At 33.0% G+C, this 23,179-nt stretch overlaps 1 protein-coding gene across 1 annotated transcript in view; it reads right to left on the bottom strand.

Annotated features, from left to right (window-relative positions):
* The window catches only part of SEPT14 (septin 14), a 119,254-nt gene that overhangs the window by 21,982 nt on the left and 74,093 nt on the right, over positions 1–23,179 (bottom strand). Inside the window, exons 7-9 of the mRNA XM_011367011.1 lie at positions 13,121–13,217; positions 11,431–11,599; positions 10,428–10,560 (exon numbers count right to left, since the gene is read on the bottom strand). Coding sequence (XP_011365313.1) covers positions 10,428–10,560; positions 11,431–11,599; positions 13,121–13,217 — 399 coding nt within the window. The remainder of the gene's footprint in view (positions 1–10,427; positions 10,561–11,430; positions 11,600–13,120; positions 13,218–23,179) is intronic.

Below are 23,179 nucleotides of genomic sequence, written 5' to 3'. Positions count from 1 at the left end.
GCATTATTCAGTGTCCAGAACATGGAAGTAACCAAAGTGTCCTACGATAGATCATTGGCTAAAGAAGTTGTAGCACATATATCCTATGGAATATTACTCAGCCATAAGAAGAGATGAAATACTGCCATTTGCAACATGGATAGACCTTGAGATAATCATGCTAAGCCAAATAAACCAGACAGAAAAAGTTGAAAACCACATGATATCATTTATATGTGGGATATAAAACTAAAAGCAATAAAGGAACAGGACAGTTTCCTGGACATGGACTATAGACTAGTGGTTATCAGAGAGTGGGAACGGGGTAGGATATGGGGTGAAGGTGGTCAAATGTGAGGTGATGGAAAGAAGACTAACTATAGGAGGTGAATGCACAGTATAAATATGTGTGTGTGTGTGTGTGTGTGTGTGTGTGTGTGTATCTTACTGTTTAAATGTACAGCTGAAACACTGGATTCATTAACCAAAGTCACCATAAAAAAAATAAAATATATCAATTATTTTTAAAAATAAAACAAACAAACAAATAAATAAATAAATAGTGAAAGCCATGTTCTTCATATGCCTACTTTCTACTCTATACAATCTGATGTCAAAGGCAAAGTCCCTGACTGCCAGGTACTTGCAATACAGTACTGGGAATGCACTTAAAACAATGATATTCAAAAAAATATCGCATTTTGTAACAGCTAAATGTACAAAGTAAATAGCAAACTATTTATAAATTAAACAGTAATAATATTTACATAACATACAATTTTCATTCTGCAATTGTACCACTACATGTAGAATCTCCTTACCCTTCAAAGCACGCTTTCCCAGTAAATAGCTTTCTCTAGTAGCACATGCTATTTCTTATCCACATTTAAAGCTGATAACTATAAAGAAAAATATTTTTGAAATAAAAACTTCGACACTGAGAAGATAAATAAATAACTAAATAATAAAGAACGAAATAGTGTTTGAAAGACTGGATAGCCAAATGCTGAAGAATAAAAATAGACTGTTGTCTATCACCATACACCAAAATTGACTGAAAATGAATCAAGACCTGAAAATAAGACCTTGAACAATAAATTGCATGGAATAAAACATAGGTACTAAACTCGTGAACTTTGGATTTAGAGAGAATTTTATAAATTTGACCTCAAAGTCAAGAGAAATAGAAGAAAAAAATAAATGAATGAGACTATATCAAACTAAAAAGCTTCTGCACAGCAATAGAAATTATCAACAAAGTAAAGAGACAACTATTTGAATGGGAAAATATATTTGCAAGCAACACTTCGATAAGGATCTAATATCCAAAATACGCAAAGAACTCATTCCACTCAATAACTACAAAGAAAACCACGAATGATCCAATAAATAATGGGAAAAGGAGAGGAGTGACATCAGAGGCATGGTAGAGTGAGAGATGTCCCCAGATCTCTCTCCTTGAAACAGCAATAAGCTAAACATCTAAAACTCAATAATAACACCCCACCTGCACACAAGCATGTCTGAGCATGAAATCTGCATATAAAAGCTACCACAGATCGAACCTCAGAAGTCGGGAGGTAAAATGGGAGAAACAAGAAGCTGCCTCTTGCAGCCAGAACTTCCTGCAAGAGGAGAGGGAGAGGAGAACATGCAGCAGGTTCCCTGAACAGTCCTGCCTGAGAAAGCTGTGAGCTCCACACAGCAGAAGCATTGCTCAAGGATCAGGGAAGAAAGCAGAAAGTAGGGATGGCAGAGAAACAACAGGTGATTATTACTAGCCATGGTTGCAAAACATGAGGCTGAGCTCCAGCCCTCATCTCCCAACCCAGAGGTCCCCTCCCCCCATATCCTCCAACACCAAACACTGAAGAACCCCAGGAGAATCTGAGCTAATCCTACTGAAACTGTCACTAACACTGACATGGACTGAGACTGAGTGTAGCGAGCATGATTGAATATTTGTAAGGAAAAAAAGGCATTATTAAGACTTTCTACAAAGCAGTGATCCAAGAGGCTTAGACGTCACCTGGAAACCAAAAGAAAAATGTCTTCTTAGCAACAGGCTAAAGAGAGACATTTATATAATAAATCTTCTATCTAGAAAAAAAAAAAAGCAGAATACACTTCCATTAATGCCCAAGAGGGAAAATAGTCCATTAAACACCATGAACAACCATGGTGGCAAGGCAGCTCAGAATGAAAGAGAGAAATCTCAAGAAAATAAGCTTAAAGACATAGAAATATGTGACTTAAATGGCAGAGAATTCACAATGGTGCTTCTGAAAAATCTGAATGAGATCAAAAAAATTCATATCAAAAATTCCAAGAGTGGAAAAAAACTAGATCAGCAGAATGAGTTTTTAACAAAGAGATTTAAACCATAAAAAAGAACCAAATAAAACTTCTAGAGATGAAGAACACACTAAAATAGATGAAGAATGAAATAACAAGCTTGTGAAATAGAGTTGTCCAAATGGACAAAAGGATCAGTGATATCAAAGACAAAAATCTAGAAATAAATCAGAAGGTATAAAAAAGAAACTAAAGAATGAAATATAATGAAAAAGAAATACAAGAATTAGCTGATGCCATCAGGAGAGAAAACAAAAGAATAATGGGCATTCTCAAAGGGGAGGAAAAAGAGCAGGGATTAGAAAGCATTTTCAGACAAATAGTAGAGGAGAATTTCCCAAATCTAAGAAATGAGCTGGAGCTTTGATCTCAAAAAGTCAACAGAACACCAAATTATCTCAACCCAAAAAGTACTTAAGACACATATATTAAAATTATCAAACTCCAATAACAACGAAAGAGTTCCCAGGGTAGAAGATGGTAACCTATACAGGAAAATATCCATTAGATTATTGTTTGACTTCTCAGCACAAACCTTACAATCCAGAAGGGAGTGGAATCAAATATTCAAACTATTAAGTGGAAGGAAATAGCAGTCAAAAATAATGTATCCAGCAAAGTTGTCTTTTAGATATCAAGGAGAAATAAAGACCTTTCCAGACATACAAATATTGAGGGAATTCTCCACTGTGAGGCCTGAATTACAAGAAATACTAAAAGAGGTCAGCTCACCTAAAACAAAACGACAAAAAAAAAAATACATAACTATGAGTAAAGTGACTAGCAGGCAGAAGCAGGAGAGTGCAACACTTATTAAGAACAGAACTTTATAAACTTAAACGATGAGAAGAAATGTGCTATTGCAAGATAAAAATGAACGTTCAGCATACATAGAGACAAATTGGGACAACAATGACAGAAAAGGGGAGGATTCAAAGATCCAAATTTGCAAAGGAGCATGGAGATAGGGCACAAACAGAAGAAAAGAGACTACTATATATATTTTCTACATATTCATAATGGTAATCACATGCCAAAGATTCAGAACTGAAATATATAACATAAAATAAGAAGGATCAGACTGAGAATCCACAAAGCCCATAAAAAAAAGAAAAACAAAAAAAACACTAAAAAAAACTCCAGAAACTTAAGGACAAGGAAGCAATGGAAACACCAAGCTACCAGAAAGCAAAAGATAAAATGGCTATAGGAAAACCTCTTATTTCAATAATTACTCTAAATGTAAATAGACTAAACTCACCAATAAAAAGGCGCGGAGTCGCAGAATGGATCAAAAAAAAAAAAAAACCCAACCATATGTTGCCTCCAGGAGAAACACTTCAGTTATAAAGACAAATACAGACTCAAAGTGAAAGAGTGGAAATTGATATTTCAAGCAAATGGCATTCAGAGAAAAGCAGGGGTAGTAGTACTAATATCAGAAAAAATAGAGTTCATAATAATAAAGGGAATCATACACCAAGAAGACATAACACTTATTAATATCCATGCTCTCAATCAGGGAGCCCCAAAATATATAAAGCAATTACTATCAAAACTAAAGGGAGAAACAGATCAAAACACAGAAACAGATCAAAACAAACAGAAACTCATGGATATGGACAATAGACTACTGGTTACCAGCAGGTAAGGGGAGAGGGGAGTAAAAGTGGTCAAATATGTGGTGACAGAAAGATATCTAACTATGGGGGGTGAACACACAATGCAATACCTATATTCCTTACTGCTGAATTGTACATCTGAAACTTACTGGATTTCATTAACCAGTAATAATAAAAAAATGAGTAGAGGACCTTAAGAGACACTTCTCCCAAGAAGACATACAAATATCCAACAAAATTAGGAAAAGATGCTCAGCTTCTCTAGCTATTAGGGAAATGCAATTCAAAACTACAACGAGATACCATCTTACATCTGTTAGTATGTTTATCATCAAGCGGACTAGTAATAACAAGTGTTGGAGAGATTGTGCACAAAAAGGAGGTGGAAATGCCAATTGGTACAACCACTATGGAAAACAGTATGGAGTTTCCTCAAAAATTTTAAGAAGTGAATTATTATATGATCCAGCAATCCTTTTTCTGGGTATTTACCCAAAAAACCTGAAAACATTTATCTGCAAAGGTATATGCACTGTGATCTTCATAGCTGCATTATTCACATCGGCCAGCAACCAAAGTGTTCTATGACAGATTACTGGATAAAGAAGCTGTAGTACATATATATGGTAGAATACTACTCAGCCATAAGCAAAGATGAAATAGTACCATTTGCAACGACATGGATAGATCTTGAGATAATCATGCTAAGTGAGATAAATCAGATAGAAAAAGCTGAAAACCATATGATTTCACTCATACGAGGCATATAAAACAGAAAGCAACACATATGACAAAGAGACTCATGAACATGGACAGTGAATTAGTGGTTACCAGAGAGAAAGGGGTAGGGGCGAGATAGATAGGGGTAAAAGGTGTCAAACATTTGGTGACAGAATGAAATCTTATTTCTGAAGGTGAACACAATGCAATATATATATGATAAACTTGAATTGTAGACTTGAAACTTATTAGATTTTATTAATCAATTTCACCCCAATAATTTTTAATAAAAAAAAGACTTCATATATGTGCTATCTAATAGAGAACCACTTTACATGATAAGACACACAGACTAAATAAAAAGGGATGAAAAAAATATTTCATGTGAATGAAAATGAAAAAAGCTGGGATAGTAATACTTATCTTAGTCAAAATAAACTTTATTTTTTTTAATTTTATTGAATTTATTGGGGTGACATTAGTTAATAAAATTATATAGGTTTCAAGTGTACAGTTCAGTAATATATCATATGTATATTGCATTGTGTGTTCACCATCCAAAGTTAAATTTCCTTCTGTCACCACTGGGGGTAAAAATAAACTTTAAAATAAATGCTATCATAAGAAAGAAGGACATTATAAAATGATAAAGGAGTCGATTCAACAAGAGAAGCAAACCTTTATTAGCATTTAGGCACCCAACATCAGAGCACCTAAACATATAAAGCAAATTTGACCGACATAAAGGGAGAGACTGACAGTAATATAATCATAGTAGGGGACTTTAACACCCCATTAACAAGAAAAGACATATCTTCTAGACAGAGAATCAATGAGGAAACAGTGGCCTTTAATGATACACTACAGCAGACGGATTTAATAATATTTTTAGAGCATTTTACCCCAAAACAGTAGTACATTTTTTTTTCAAATGTACATGTAATATTTTCCAACATAAATCACGGGTTAGGCAGCAAACAAGGCTTAATTAATTTAAGATTGAAATCATATAAAGTATCTTCTGCAACCACAATGGCATAAAACTAGAACTCAATTGCAAGAAAAAATGGAAAAACATGAAACCAAATAGAGGTTAAATAACATGTTATTAAATGATCAATTGGTTAACATAAGATCAAGAAAGAAATTAAAAGATATCTAGAGACAAATTAAAAGGAAAACACAATGATCTAAAATTTATGAGACACAGAGAAAGCAGATGTAAGAGAGAAATTCACAGCAATACAGGCCTACCTCAAAAAAAAGAAAAATCTCAAATAAACAACAAAACATTACACTTAAAGAAACTAGACTAAAAACAGGAAACAAAGACCAAAATAAGAAGGAAGGATATAAAAAGATCAGAATGAAAATAATTTAAATAGTGTCCAAAAAAATACAAAAGATTTATGAAACCAAGAGCTTGGTCTTTGAAAACATAAAATTAATAAAATTTTAACCAGACTCATCAAGAGACCGAACTAATGGTTGCCAGATGGGAGGGGGCTTGTGGGGCTGAGTAAAAAATGAGAAGGTATCGAGAAGTACAAATTGGTAGCTACAAAACAGTCACAGGTTTATAAAGTGCAGCATAGGGAATATAGTCGATAATATTGTAATAACTATGTATATTGCCAGGTGGGTGCTGGACTAATCAAGGAGAATCATTTCATGAATTATATAAATGTCTAACCACTACGCTGTATACCTGAAACTAATATAAAATAATATCGAATGTCAACTGTAATTGAAAAATAAAAATAATAAATAATGCAAAATGATTCTAAAGCTTTGGAAAACAGTCTGTCATTCCTCAACCAATTTGACATAGAGTTATCAAAGTAATTTCATTCCTAATTATATACCCAAGAGAAATGAATACATACATCCACACAAAAACTTGTACATGAATGTTTATTACAACATTTTTCAACTAGACTAAGAGTGAAAACAACTTAAATTATCAACAACTGATGAATGAATAAAAAATGTGGTATATTCATATGATGGAATATTATTTAGCCAGAAAAAAAAGTTCTAATACATGATACAATATAGATGATCTTGAAAACATTATGCTACGAGTAAGAAGGTAGTTACAAAAAAACACATATGTTATGATTTCATTCATATGAAATGTTCAGAACAAGGATATCTGTTCAGAACAGAGACAGAAAGTGGATTAGTGATTGCTTAGGGCTTGGGGAGAGAGGAAAGAGAGAGGGAGTAGGGAGTGATAGCTAAAGGGTATGGGATTTCTTTTGGGATAATGAAATGTTTTAAAATATATACTAGTGATTGTTGCACATATCTGTGAATATATTAAAATTCATTGACTTGTACATTTTAAATGAATAAATTGTGTGGTGTGAGAATTACAACTCAATAAAGCTGTATTTAACAAAAAAAAATTCTTAATTTGAAAAAATTGTCCACCAGCCTATATAATACTTTATGAAATATTAAAAACTTTTCTAATAAGTCAGCAAAACAGGATTACTGGTAATTATTCTCCTTGAAGTCACAACCTGCTCAATAAAATAAGAAAAACAAATGCTAAATATAAGTAGTGGATGAAAAAATACATAAATGTGTCCCTAACTTTTAAATTATTTAAATAAGAAACAAGATAATTGAAAATTATTAAGACTAATTAAAATAAAACTTTCCTGCTCTCATGCAAAAATCAATTTCAGTATATAAAAGATATATTCTTTTATATGTAATATGAAAGATAACTTTAAAGACCTAAAACTAAGCTTAACAAAAAAATGAGCAAACCCTATATAAATTCTAAATAATTTTTCTGAGTAATATAAATGTATGTTCTGAATAAATAGGAAAAAATACAATATCCTCAAGGTAAGTCGCAATGTTTGTAAAATTGTTATTTTTCTGAAAATTAACCTATCAAGTCAGTGAAATTACAATCAATATATAAAGAACTTATATAACCCAACAACAAAAAACTCAAACAACCCTATTAAAAAATAGGCAGAAGACCTGAACAGATACTTCTCCAAGAGGAGAGGGAACTCTCATACACTGTTGGTGGAACTACATATTGGTACAGCCACTATGGAAAACAGTTTGGAGCTTTCTCAAAAAAAATAAAAATAGATATATCTTTTGACCCAGCAACCGCACTTCTGGGTATTTATCTAAAGAAAACCAAAATAATAATTTGGAAAGATCTATGCACCACTATGTTCATGGCAGCACAATTTACAATAGCCAAGATATGGAAGCAACCTAAATGCCCATCAACAGACAATTGAGAAGTTATAGTTCATGTATACAATAGAATATTACTCAGCCAATAAAAAAATGAAATCCTACCATTTGCAATGACATGGATGGATCTAGAGGTTATTATGCTGAGTGAAGTAAGTCAGACAGAGAAAGATAAATACCATATGGTTTCAGTTACATGTGGAATCTAAAAAACAAAAAGAACAAACTAATTAAAAATAGACTCACAAATATAGAGGACAATCTGGTGACGGCCAGAGGAGACGGGCGTTGGGGGCCTGGGAGAATGAGGTGAAGGGTTAAAGAAGTACAAATTAGTAGTTGATGATGGTCACGGGGATGGGGAGCATGGCATAAGGAATGCAGTTAGCATTAACATAATGGCTAGGTAGAGAGCCAGAGGAGAGAAGGAGCGAGTAGAGAGATCATTTTATAAACTGTATAAATGTCAAACCAACATACTGTATACGTGAAACTAATAATAAAATAAAATTAAAAATATATACATTCAACAGGATGTGTTAGAAACTTGATAAGATATAAAATGTGTCTGAAAAATACAATATGCAATAGTAGTCAATTTGACAATACTGAGATGAGAAGAGAGACTCGCCTTAATAGATATTAAAACAAACTTCTAAAGCTGTGATAACTAAAACTGAGTAACTCTGGAACAGAATGAGAAAAACACATCCATGAAACAGAAAAGAGAGTCCATAAACAAACCATTTATGGAAATTCAATGCTATAATATAATAAAGTAGCATTTCGATTCCACTAGAGAGTGGATTACTCAAATGATATTTGTATGATTGTCTACCAATAAAAAACTATTATCCAAATGTAAGCTACAAATTTATTAAAATATTAGGGGAAATATAGGAATATACATTTATACCCTTCAGGTAATTACATAAGTCCTCCTTAGGCACTAGAAAAAAATGCAAAGGTTATAAAAGACAAGGGTAGTACATTTGACCACAACAAGGTATAAATTTTTCATTGAACAAAGACTATAAATAAAGCTAAAAGACAGGAAACAAGTTAGGAGAAATATTAATATATTTGTGAAATATATATAAGAGAAAGACAAACTAAAAGGAACATGATAAACAGGTAATCCTCTGAAAAATACAAGAAATAAATTAAAATATATTTTTAAAAAAACTTTCCAGAATTTGGGATATGTACAAACATGCATTTTTTTAAGATTTGAAAATTTTAAAGATGTAAGATTCCCTGCTAACTAATCTATCTGCTAGCTATGCTTAGAAAGTTTAATTTACCTCTGTGAGCCTTCACTGTCCTTGTCAGTTAATCAGAGTTGCTATTTATTCATCATGTTTTAAATAATTGTTTCTTTTCTGAACAAGCTAGGTGGGACTGTTTTCCTGTCACCTTATTCTCTATGGATGACTTTAGAATCCTGGTTACTTTATTTCTACCAGAAAGAAATTCATTTGCTTCTTCCTACAGGCATTATTAAACCCTGTTAAGAATACCTGCTACTCATCACTTTGCACAACTACTTTTAGGCTGTGGTTTGTTCCTGAGAGGAATGAAAGAAAATGAGCAAAAATAAAGCAGATGTACAGAGATAAGTACCATAAATAAGGGGAATGAGGTAGGGAAGAAATACAAAACTTAAATGGTTGATTAGGTTTCTGGTCACTTCTTACTTTGGGTTTAAGTCCTCATGAGATCTAGTTATGCTTCCTGTTCTTGAATTTAATAAGATATCTTTGAAAATTTCCAGAACATTTTCCTTGTATGTAAGCTAATGGAATTTCTATTATTTATAGTTCAATTATCCCCACTGACACATTTGGTATACAGCACCTAGTGACTATCTTGTTTCTATGAAAAAAGAAGTTCATATTCTAATTTACTTATTAAAACTAAATATTCTTAGGTCAAAACCACATTTACATGAGATAAAAATACTTATGTTTCTTAATATATTCCTTTGCCAAAAACTACCAGTGGCAAATAATCAAAACTATATTAGTAGTCTCTTTTTTCCATTTCCTTAGAAACAGAATGAAATGAAATGAAAAGGAGAGCCACAAAACTCAGCAACTAAAAATGTCTTTAATTAATTAAGACATGCATTAGTCAACATTTACCTGCTTATTTATAAAAGTGTGGAAAATTTCCTAATGCAGTAGTAATGTTAGAAAGTACATGACTCCCCAGAAGTAAATAGCCTGAATTTGTTATAAATTAAACTCTATGCATGAAATTTTAAATTATAAATAAAGAAAAATATACTTTTACATTTTTAAGAGTTATTTTAAAAAAGAAAATTTTCCAAATGCTCCAAAAAAATTACAGACTATAATTTTTAAAGGCTGTATTCAAAATCTGTGGTAAATGGCTACTTTTTTAAAAATAGCAAGTGGTCTCCAAAAACATCAACTAAATTCTTGAGATTAAGTTCCCCAAATTACTAGGACACTTAAAACTAAGTAGAAATTATGTCGAACTAGAAGTACTTGCCTCTTTTTCTGCTTCTTTAAGTGTCATTTCTTTGTCCTTTACTTGCTGCATAAACTTCTGTTTTAATTCTTCTTCTTCCCTCTGGCATTGATCATAGAACTCCTGTCTTTTGGCTTCATAGATCTCTTGAAAACTAAAAAGAAATTTTTATTACTTATTAAAATGTTAATATAAATAAAAATGCAAGGATATACTGTAAATTAAGTCCCACGTAAGGACATTTACCTATATTCTTTCATGTATAGAAATGGAAATTTCTATATCATGAGATGTAGAAAATGAGGTAGGTGCAACATGGAATATAAAAGTATATAAAGAGTATATGTAAAGAGTAGTAAATTTTTTTAAAAAAGTTATATCGGTGATTTCTTATTTTCACCACTTTTTATTGTATCATACTTCACATCTTTTCACAATAAAATTTAGGAAAACCTCTAATTTATGAGGTTCTCAAAATAATTGAAATAAACCAAGTGTTTTCCAAACTATGACTCATTTAATATAGACAGTTCAATTTTGGTTGTCTTCAAAGTACCATAACTAATAGAACTAGATTATACTACACTATCATACTTTCACAGCACAAATCCTGTTCATATTTAATATAGCTAAATACACCTGCTCTCCAAATGTTTTCACTTGGCTTCCATGATACCATGCTACTGTTTTTATTCTTTCTTCCACTCAATCCTCAATAGTCTTTGCATCTTTCTCAATATCCTTTTCTAGCCTTTGTTAGTCTTTATTAATATTTGTCAATTTCATTCTTAAACTTCTCTTTTGGATATACATATTAGCACATATTTTAGCATCTAAATGATCTCTTGCATTATTACTCCTAATAATGCTCTCCATCTACATTTGAAGATGATTAAAAAACATAAAATTCAGGAAAACCCAAGAAATGAGAAGTAGTTATTCTCATTCCCAAATGATTACATCTCACAATTGTAGAGGTGTCATAAATCATCCACTAGCTTGTTCTAAAAAAATTTCTACCCACCTAACAGGCTGGTTGTCTGGGCCCACATCAGTAAAGCCAATTTTATGCAGTTTGCAGCACCTATAACGTTCATAGTGCTGAGTGTGAGTTTGTTCTTTCAGGTCTTCCATATTTGTGCAAAGAAGCATATCCCGAAGCTTAACAAAGTCACAGTGACTTTCATTTTCCACTAGGCAGAGAAATAATAAAGCCATGACACATGAATTCCTGGCACTCGGTAAGTTTTACTGAACAAATGCATGCATGAAAAACTTTTTAACATAACAGTTAAGAGATCATTCTGATTAATAGCTATAATTGTTTTAACCCTGTAACTATGTTTATGTGGTATATACCAATTATAGACAGAATTTATCTGTAGACCAGAAAATTTGATTTAAATTTATTAACCAAAGAATAAATATGAAACAGTGAAACAACTGTGCTGCATTAGTGAATAGCACAAGTTTTCGTTAATAATTATGTTCATATTTTATAAACTACCCTTGAGGTATTTTACAGAATGCTAACAAAGAATATAATATACTTTCACTAAAATAAATGATTTCAGTAAATTAAATCCTGCTAACATAAAGATCTTGATAATTATACATGCTTAAGTTATCAAATTATATTTATTTATTTTTATTAAATTTATTGAGTGACATTAGTTTTAAAAATTACATAGGTTTCAAGTGTGCAATTCAATAATACACTGTATGCATTCAACAAATATAAGGTGACAGAAGGAAATTTAACTTTGAGTGGTGATCACACAACACAATATAAATCAAATTCTATTTATACAAGATATTAATGAGACTGAATTAGTCAATATTCAAAATAAATCAGTAAATTCACAAGGCTTTCTTCTGTGTTTGTTATATCCAAAAGACTGAGCACAATATATTGTATATTGTGTACAGTATTGTAACTAAATTTAATATTTATTAAAATATATTGTTTTAAAGTATGTTTCAAATATTTAAATTTTCTAATAACTCACTTAAAAACAATATTTGGAAACTAGTACCTAGAGATAGAATCCAATCCTCAATTAGTATTACAAAAATATGAACTAGACAATAAATGACTGATTATTAGAATATTCTAACTCTTCATGATGCTAAGTAACAAATATAAAAGTATAGTTATAATTTATCCAAAGGTGATTTATATTTATTTATTTTAAAAATAGTTTACTATCCTTTTTTCTAGTGACCAATTTAAAATGTTTTATAAATTAGGTAGTAATTAATTTATGTAACATATTTTAAACAGTAGTATTTAGGCTTCAATGTTGTGCAAAGTTCTTTTGTTCAAAGTACTTCCCAACATTCTGAATGTGATGGTTCAAGTATAGAAAGATAATATGCATGTATAGATTGGGGTAAATGAGGGGGTTCTGTCCAGTCTCTGTGGATTTTTGCCTAAAACACCATCCAGCAAACTCCTATGAAAATAAATGATAAAGTAAGTGTTAGCTTAAATAAAACAGAATTTCTTCTCCTTATTAGTAACTGTAAATATATTGTTTAGCAACAGTTACCAATATTGGCTCAAATTAAAATGATATTTTGAGATTATGATAACATACATATACTATACATATGTAGCTTAAATATAGTATACATCATTATAAATATAAGTATAAATATATTTATTTATTTTTTTTATTTGCAGTCCAGAGCAAGCCTGCTTACTATCATACCTTGTAAAACTCCCCAAGGGTACTGGCGACCTCTGACCATCCTTTTCCCAACTTTCACTTCATCCATACTTCCCACTACAGCAAATGGTAATTGTCCCTAGAAAGAAAGAACAATTTAAATCATGTTCCCTTAAGCCAACATAACATATTCTGTTACTCTTACTTCTGTTATGGAAATAACAGAGACAAGCATAACATAATAAATTTATTCAAACAAGAGATCTATCCTGCCTCACATTTCATGACCTGGCAGTAAATATGTGCGAATAGATTTCTGCAAGCATTAGTGTCGGTTTATGCACACAGTAGAAAACTATTGAGTAGAGTCTAAACCAAGATATTATGCTGTGGGAAATACAAAAAAAATATTTTTAGTAGACATATTATTTTTCTTACATTATCTTTACCCCGAAACACAAAGATAATGTCTAGAAAATAATATACAAATTACTTTAACTTCAGTATAAAGTTAAAAGACAAATATTGAAATAACTATAATAGTTAATGTGTATACAATATAAAATATTTTCATAAATAGTGCTATATATACATATTCATATATATATGAATTCTAAATATAATTAAAGGGTCATTTTAGATGGTGAGTCAAAGGAAGTCTGAAAAATGAGGTCAAATGGGAGATTTGAGAAAAAGATAAGCAAAGTAAGAAGGGTAATTATAGGTAAAGATAAGGTTTTGAACAGAATGCAGAGGCAAAATATGTAAGATTTTAATGATCTGTCAGAAGTTATATAGATTGTCTGAATAGAAGAGTTGATATACAGACAATGTCTAAGATAAAAATTATTAAACATTATGTTAAATATTGAAATAACAGTAGTATATTAATTAGTTTTGTTGAAAAATTACTCCCCTGAGTTCCTTGAGGTACAATTAGATAAGAGGGGCCAAAATATTTAAAACAAGATATAAAGAAAATATAATGCAGAAGAATAAATAAAATTTTATATTACTCAGCTTTTTGATTCAGAAATCTTGTTTTGATATCTTAAAATAATTGGAGTATAAAAAACAAGAAAAGGAAATTTTTAAAAATGAAATTAATATTTACCTGTTATATTCTAGACACCATGTGTCAGGCACTTCACAAATATTCTCTCATTTATACCTCACAAGAAGCCTCAATAGAGGTATCAGTAACCCCATAGTGTAGATAAGTTAACAATCTGAGGGAGAATAGAAATTGTACAGGATCCAATGGCTTTTATGTAGAGGACCTAGGATGGAAATCTAAATCTATTAACTAAAAATTTTATCTTTCAAAATATAATCTGGATCTTAGATGTTTATTAGCATAAAGAAATTTACAAAAATAAAGAACTGAGTCATTCAGTATTTCCCTGATACCAAAACAAAAGACAGTACAGCATTTTTCACTCAGTACCCATCTACATATCCCTGAGACTAAATTGTTGGGAGATGTATTGGGGAGACAAGGTCCCTTCTATCACTCAAGCCCCATTTGTGAAATAGAGGCTCTACCTTGGGTACAGCACATGAAGACTGGGGCCTTGATCATCCTTGCCCCAGCTTGTGAGGCAGTAGCTCCATGCCTTGTGGGGCAAGCAAAAGAACCTCAGGCTGATGTCTCTCTTCACTGAACACTCAATTATTAGAATGTGCTGACACTCAGGGAAAAACTTGCCAATGTCCCTACCAAGAGATTTTTCTTGGAAGGAGAAACAAGAAATAAAACAGAGAGCATCTAATCTCTTCCCAAAAGAGCTGACTTAATTTGCAATAACGAATGGAGAAAGAAGTCTAAGGGTACTCTGAAAAAATAGTGGAGAAGACCTTTCGGGCATGTAAAGAACTTTGAAGTATCATCCCTGTTCAAACACCAGTTTTAAAAAAAAGCTGAACAAACTGAAATAAACTCAAAATCAATAGCAGAAGGAAAAATCTAAAAACCCACATATATGTGGAAATTAAATAACACAAACAACTAATGAGTGAAAAGAGATTGCAAAAGAAATTAGAAAATGTCTTCAGACATATTTTCAAGAAAATACAACATACCAAAACCTATGCTATACAGTCAAAGAACTGCTAATAAGAAAGTTTATAACTGTTAAAACATTTTTAATAAGAAATATCTTATTAACAACCTAATTTAACACCACAAGGAACTGGGAAAACAAACAAAACCCAAAGCTAGCAGAAGGAAGAAAATAATAAACATTAGAGCAGAGAGATATAAAATACTGATGAGAAAAACAACAGAAATAATCAAAAGGGACTGGGCAAAATGGCATTAATGATAGAAGCTTTGTTCGTCTCTCTTGCAACCACATCAAAATTGTGATGCAAACATGGTGCAAACAGCAAACAGAGTTTCCAGGGGTCTAGATGAACAAAAACCCTACAACTAGGGAGAGAAATAAGAAATCACCATGCAATGTTAGGAGGTAGGAGGAGGCGAAGATGCGAGGCTACCCAGTCTGGAGTGGCTGAGTAGTACAGAAGCTACAGCAGCTGCAGCCTGTAGGTGTAGCCATTCCCCTGAAAGGAATTGTGTCCACAACCAAACTTTCATGGTGACAGACTTGCTGGCTCTGAGCACCAGCACCAGGTGGGCTGCCCGGAGGGCACCAGATAGTTGCAGAGGGACACTTGAGTTGTCAGAGCAAGGACTGGAAGTGTTCTCCCAGGTGGAAGTGCTGGTGGTATCCATTGTTTCCCTGTTGAGACTTTACCCCTCCCAGTGTGCAAACTCAGTACTGCCATAGCTGAGACTTCATTGAACTGGACAATAGAGGTTGCTCTCCCCAGAGGATTCCCTGAAACTGCCTCCCCAAACTCCCAGATTTACCCAAGCCACATTCAGTTGTATCCTCAGTGAGTCCTGTGCCACTTGCTGAGCAGCTCCCAGACTCACACTGGTGGCAGCTGAAATCAGTTTCTGGCGTGGCTTTTTAAGGAAATTATATGCTGAGCATCTGTGGGTTGCTTGCTGAATTTTAATAGGCGGCCCCAAATGGGCACAGACTGGGTATAAATTTTGCCTGTAGCTGAATCCTTCTCAGGATTGTGTCTCTGGACACCTACTATGCAAAGCCACACTAATAAGACTGGGAGACTTAGGAGCTTTGATTAGTATGTAGAAACAGACACAGAAAGGCAGTCAAAATGGGAAGACAGAAAAGCAGAAACCATATGAAAGAACAAAAAAGAGATCCAGGAAAAATGGAGTCAAGCAATCTCACAGATGCAGAGTTCAAAACACTGGTTATAAAGATGTTCAATGAACTTAGGGGAAGTGTAGATGAATTCAGCGAGAACTTTAACAAGGAGATAAAAAACATAAAAATGGAAATAGAGAGTGATGTCAAAAGCATAGCAGAGTGAGATATGTTCCAGATCTCTCCCCTTGAAATAACAATAAGCTGAACATCTAAAACTCAACAAATAACACCCAACCTGCACACAAGCTTGTTTGAGTGAAGGATCTGTGAACAAGAGCTACCACCGGTCAGAAACACGGGTGTCAGGCTGCAGGCCAGGAGAAACAAGAAGCTGCCTCTTGCAGCAGAGTTCCCTACAGGAAGAAGCATAGGGAAGAAGGTGCAGCAGGTTCGCTGAAAAACCCTACCTGAGAGAGCTGTGAGCTCCATGCAGCAGCATTGCCCAGGGATCAATACAGAAAGCATAGAAGTGGGGCTGGCAGAGAAGCAAGAGATGATTATTACCACCCACGGTTGCAAAACACAAGGCTGAACCAGAGCCCCCTTCCTCCAACCCGGAAGGCACCTGCTCCCATATCCTCCAAGACCAAACACCACAGAGCCCCAAGGGAATCTGAGCAAATGCTACCAAAATTGTCATTAAACCGACAGGGACAGAGACTAAGAGAAGTGAGCATGACTGAATATTGAGTACTAAAATAACTCCCTTTATGTTTATGACCCAGAATGGGCAAATGAGATTTTGCTATACTTGTTTCATGTATCTCTACATGTTACAGAATGCAGCTATAAACTATATAGATATTTTCTTATATAACCACAATGCTATTGTATTATTGAATAATCTGTAAATGTCTGATAGAATTCTCCATCTGGTTCTGGGTTTTTTGATCAATGATTTAATCTTCTTCCTCATTCTATTTTTTCATGATCTCATCTTGGTAAGTTACATATTTCTAGGAATTGATTCTTTTTTTTTTTTTTTTTGCAGATTATCCACTTTGTTGGTGACATTTTCTTGGATCTGTATTATAATCCATGTAATTTTTGTGACATTAGTTATAATATCTCTCTTTTAATTACAGATTTTATTTGAGTCTTCATTCTTTTTTTGATAGTTAATCTAGCTAAGAGCCAGTCGATTTTGTTGATCTTTAAAAAAACCTATTATTTTTGTTGATTCTCCCCAGTTTTGTTGAAATATAACAATTAGTTGCTCATATTTACATTGTACAATTCAATGAGATTTTTTCCAATTATATTGGCATACAATAATATATTAGTTTCAGTTGTATAGCATAGTGATTACAGATCTTTATAACTCACAAAGTGGTCACTCCACCAAATCTAGTACCCCTCTTCCCTCTTACATATCTTTTATGACATCATTGACTATTTTTCTTAGGCTGCACTTTATCTCTCCATGACTATTTTGTATATATCCGTTAGTACTTCTTAATCCCTTTGCCCTTTTCACTGTCTCCCCAATCCCCTCCTATCTAGTAGCCTTCAAAAAATTCTTTGTGTCTATGAGTTCGTTTCCATTTTTGTTGTCATTGTTATTTATTTTGTTCTTTAGATTCCACATGTATGTGAATCATGCATATTTCTCTTTCTCTATCTGACTTATTTCATTCAGCGCAATACTTTCTAGGTCCATCAAGGCAATATTTTTTCCATTCCCTTTATTTTAGTCTGTGTGTGTCTTTTATTTATTTATTTATTTGAGCTTTTTTATTTTTTATTTATCTATTTTTTTTTATTATGGCATTGATTAACGAAACCCAGTAAGTTTCAGGTGTACAACTCATCAGTAAATCGCATATTTTGTATTGTGTGTTAACTGCCCACAGTGAGATTCCTTTCTGTCACTACATATTTGACCCTTTTTGCCCTAACTAACACCCTCCTAACCTCCATACTCTGGTAACCAATAGTCTATAGTCCACGTCCATGAGTTTCTTTTGTTTGTCCTGTTTGTTGCTTTTAGACTTATATCCACATATAAGTGATACCATGTGATTTTTAACTTTTTCTGTCTGGCTTATTTGGCTTAGCACGATTATCTCAAGGACCATCCATGTTGTCGCAAATGGCAGTATTTCATCTCTTCTTATGGCTGAGTCATATTCCATTGTATATATGTACCACACCTTCTTTGTCCAATCATCTATCATAGGACATTTCAGTTGCTTTCATGTCCTGGCCACTGTGAATAATGCCGCTATGAACATAGGTCTGCAAATATCCTTTCGGATATGTGTTTTCAAGTGTTTGGGGTAAATTCCCAGTAGAGGGATTGCTGGATCATATGGTAGATCAATATTTAGTTTTTTGAGGAAACTACATACTGTTTTTTATAGTGGCTATACCAATTTGCAGTCCCACCAGCAGTGTATGAGGGTTCCTTTTCCTCCGCATCCTCTCCAACATTTGTTATTACTTGTCCTGTTGATAACAGCTACTCTAACAGATGTGAGATGATATCTCATTGTGGTGTTGGTTTGCATTTCTCTAACAGTTGGTGATATTAAGCATCTTTTCATATGTTTGTTGGCCCTTCGTATGTCTTCCTGGGAGAGGTGTCTATTCAGGTCCTCTGCCTATTTTTTAATTGGATTGATTGTTTTTTGTTGTTATTGAGTTGTATGGGTTCTTTGTATATTTTGGATATTAGGCCCTTATCAGAGACATTGCTTGCAGACATATTTTCCCATTTGAATGGTTGTCTCTTTACCTCGTTGATGGTTTCTTTTGCTGTGCAAAAGTATTTTAGTTATATGTAGTCCCATTCATTTATTTTTGCTTTTACTTCCCTTGCCTTTGAGGTCAAATTCAAAAAGTCCTCTTTAAGTTAAAAGTCCATGAGTTTAGTTCCTAGTTTTCTTCCATACATTTATTGTTTTAGATCCTTAATCTATTTAGAGTTAATTTTAGTGTTTGGTCATAGACAACCATCTAGTTTCATTCTTTTGCAGGTGGCTTTCCGGTTTTCCCAGCACCATTTATTGAAGAGGCTTTCCTTTCTCCATTGTATGTTTTTGGCTCTTTTGTGAAAATCATTTCAATATAAACATGGGTTTACTTCTGTACTCTCGATTCTGTTCCACTGGTCCGTGTGTCTGATTTTCTGTCAATACCATACTGTTTTGATTACTGTTGATTTGTAGTATAATTTGAAGTTGGGCGGAGTGATGCCTCCAGCCTCGTTCTTTTTTCTCAGGATGGCTTTGGCAATTCGGGGTCTTTGGTGCTTCCATACAAATCTGATGATTTTTTGTTCTATTTCTTTAAAAACTGCCAATGGGATTTTGATGGGGATTGCATTAAATCTGTATAATGCTTTAGGTAATATGGTCATTTTAACTATGTCGATTCTTCCAATCCAAGAACATGGACTATCTTTCCATTTCTTTGTATCTTCTTTGATTCCTTTTAATAGGGCCTTATAGTTTTCATTATATAGGTCCTTCACATGTTTCATTAGATTTATTCCCAGGTATTTTATTCTATTGTTGCACTTGCAAAAGGAATTATTTTTTCCACTTTTTTTTTTTGACACTTCATTAATAGAATATAGGAACGCTACGGATTTTTGAACATTCGTTTGGTATCCAGAGACTTTATTGTATTTGCTTATTGTTTCAAGTAGTGTTCTTGTGGAGTCTTTAGGGTTTTCTATATAGAGATTCATGTCATCCACAAATAGAGACTGTTTGACCTCGACCTCTTCTTCTCCTATTTGGATGCATTTTATATCTTTCTCTTGCCAGATATCACTTGCTAGGACTTCCAATGTTATACTGAATAACAGCTTCCAAGCATCATGTTCAGAAAATATGGTTGGCATGATTTCAACCCTCTCATATTTGTTGAGACTATCTGTGTGTCCCAGTATGTGGTCAGTCCTTGAGAATGTTTTGTGTGCACTAAAGAAGAATGTATATGCAGTTGTTTGGGGATAAAAGGCTCTGTAAATGTTGATTATGTCCAGTTTGTCCTAAGTGTTATTTAAGAATGTTATTTCTTTATTGGTTTTCTGTTTGGATGATCTGTCCATATCTGACAATGGGGTATTTTGGCCCCCTACTAAGATAGTGTTTCGGTCTATTTCTCCCTTTAGTTCTGATAGTAACTACTTTATATATTTTGGGGCTCCCTGATTAGGAGCATGGATATTAATAAGTGTTATGTCTTCTTGGTATATGATTCCTTTTATCATTATGAACTCTATTTCATCTAATATTAGTACCACTACTCCCACTTTCCTCTGGATTCATTTGCTCGGAATATCATTTTCTACCCTTTCACTTTGAGTCTGTATTTGTCTTTGAAACTGAGATGTGTCTCCTGGAGGCAGCATATGGTTGTTGGTTTTTGTTTTGTTTTGTTTTGTTTTGGGTTTTTTTTTTTTTGATCCATTCTGCATCTCTGTGCCTTTTATTGGTAAGTTCAGTCTACTTACATTTAGGGTGAGTATTGAAATAAGAGGTTTTTCTATAGGCATTTTATCTTTTGCTTTCTGGTAGCTTGGTGTTTCCATTGTTTCTTCGTCCTTGTGTTTCTGTTTTTTATTTTATTTTATTGTTTTTTGGTGGGCTTTGTGGATTTTCAGTCTGATACTTCTTGTTTTATGTTATATACTTCAGCTCTGAATCTTTGGCATATGGTTACCCTTATGAATATGTAGAAAACATATATAGTAGTCCCTTTTCTTCTGTTTGTGCCTTATCTACCTCTGCAAATTTGGATCTTTGAATCCTCCCCTTTCTGCTGTTGCTGTCCCAGTTTGTCTCTATGTATGCTGAACATTCATTACTATCTTGCAATAGCAAATTTCTTCTTATTGTTTAAGCTTATAACCCCCAGTTCTTAATAAGTGTTGCACTCTCCTGCTTCTAACTGCCTGTTGGTCACTTTACTCATAGTTATGTATTTTTTGTCATTTTGTTTTAGGTGAGCTGTCCCCTTTCAGCATTTCCTGTAATTCAGGCTTCACAGTGGAGAATTCCTTCAGTTTTTGTATGTCTGGAAAGGTCTTTATTTCTCCTTGATATCTTAAGGAGAGCTTCATGGATACATTATTTTTGGCTGCTGCTTCCTTTCACTCAATAATTTGAATATTCGATTCCACTTTTTTCTGGTTTGTAATATCTGACAATAATCTAATGGATTTTCCTTTATAAGTTACCATCTTCTTTTCTCTGGCTACCCTGGGAATTCTTTCACTGTTATTGATATTTGATAATTTTAATATATGTGTCTTAAAGAAGTACTTTTTGGGTTGAGATAATTTGGTGTTCTGTTGACTTTTTGAGATCAAAGCTCCAGCTCATTTCTTAGATTTGGGAAATTCCCTACTATTTGTCTGAAAATGCTTTCTAATCTCTGCTCCTTTTCTTCCCCTTTGAGAATGCCCATTACTCTTATGTTTCCTTTCATGATGATATCAGCTAGTTTTTGTATTTCTCTTTCATTGTTTTTCATTCTTCAGTTTCTCTCTTCTACCTTCTGATTTATTTCTAGATTTCTGTCTTTGATATCACTGATCCTTTCATCCATTTGGACAACTCTATTTCACAAGCTTGTTATTTCATTCTTCATCTTTTAATGTGTTCTTCATCTCCAGAAATTCTTTTTTTTTTTTTTAGGGTTTCAATCTCCTTGCTAAAAAACTTATTCTGCTGATCTAGTTGTTTTTTCAACTCCTGAAATTCTTGATATGATTCATTTCAGATCTCCTTGAGTTTTTTCAGAAGTACCATCCTGAATTCTCTGTAATTTATATTGCATATTACTATGTCTTTAAGCTGATTTTCTGGAGATTTTTCTTTCTTTCTGAGCTGCCTTGTCACCTTGGTTGTTCATGATGTTTAACGGACTATTTTTCCACCTGGGCATTAATGGAAGTATATCCTGCTCCCCTTTCCAACCCCCCCAAAAAAGAATTATTATGTAAAAGTCTCTCTGTAGGCTTTTGCTAAGAAGGTGTTTTTCTTTTGGTTTCTAGTAGATGAAGTATAAGCCTCTTGGATCCCTGCTTTATATAAAAGCCTTAATAATGTTGTTGTTTTTTTCTTTTTTTGTGTGTTTTTGAAAACTTTCATAATAAAACATTTACTGGCAAACCTCCAAAAAAACATTTACAGAAGAATTAACACCAATGTCTACAATCCTCCTGAATTTTTTACAAATATATTGAAAAGTAAGAAAATTGATTCCATGAATCAAGCATTAACTTAATGCCAGAGCCAGACAAAGTCACAGGGAAAGGAAAATTATAGACCAAAATCTCTGATAAATATTGATGCAAAAAAATGTAAACAAAATATAAGAAAACCAAATTCAACAGCATATTAAAGGATTATACACAATGACCATGTAGTTTTATGCTCCAAATGCAAGAATGATTCATTATATGAAAATCAATTAATGTAATACACCACATTGACAAAATGAAAAACAGAAGGCACATGATGCATCTCGCTTGAGGCATAAAGCTCTTGACAAAATTCAACACTCTCATGATAAAAACACTAAACAAACTAGGATTAGAAGGAAACTATTTCAACATAACAAAGTTCATTTATGAAAAATTTACAACTAACATCATATTCAACAGTGGAAAGCTGAAATCTTTCATCTAATATCAAAAATGAAACAAGGATACTTCCTATCATACTTCGTATTCGACATTCAACATAGTACTGGAAGTCTTAGCCAGAGTAATTAAGCAAAAGAAAGAAAGAAAGAGGAAAGAAATAAAAAGGAGAAAGAAAGAAGAAAGAAAGAAAGAAAGAAAGAAAGAAAGAAAGAAAGAAAGAAAGAAAGAAAGAAAGAAAGAAAGAAAGAA

This window comes from Pteropus vampyrus, unplaced genomic scaffold (genome assembly GCF_000151845.1).
Source record: "Pteropus vampyrus isolate Shadow unplaced genomic scaffold, Pvam_2.0 Scaffold128, whole genome shotgun sequence".
NCBI lineage: Eukaryota > Metazoa > Chordata > Mammalia > Chiroptera > Pteropodidae > Pteropus > Pteropus vampyrus.
Note: the sequence above shows the minus strand (reverse complement) of the source record. Positions and strands in the feature narration are given on the sequence as shown.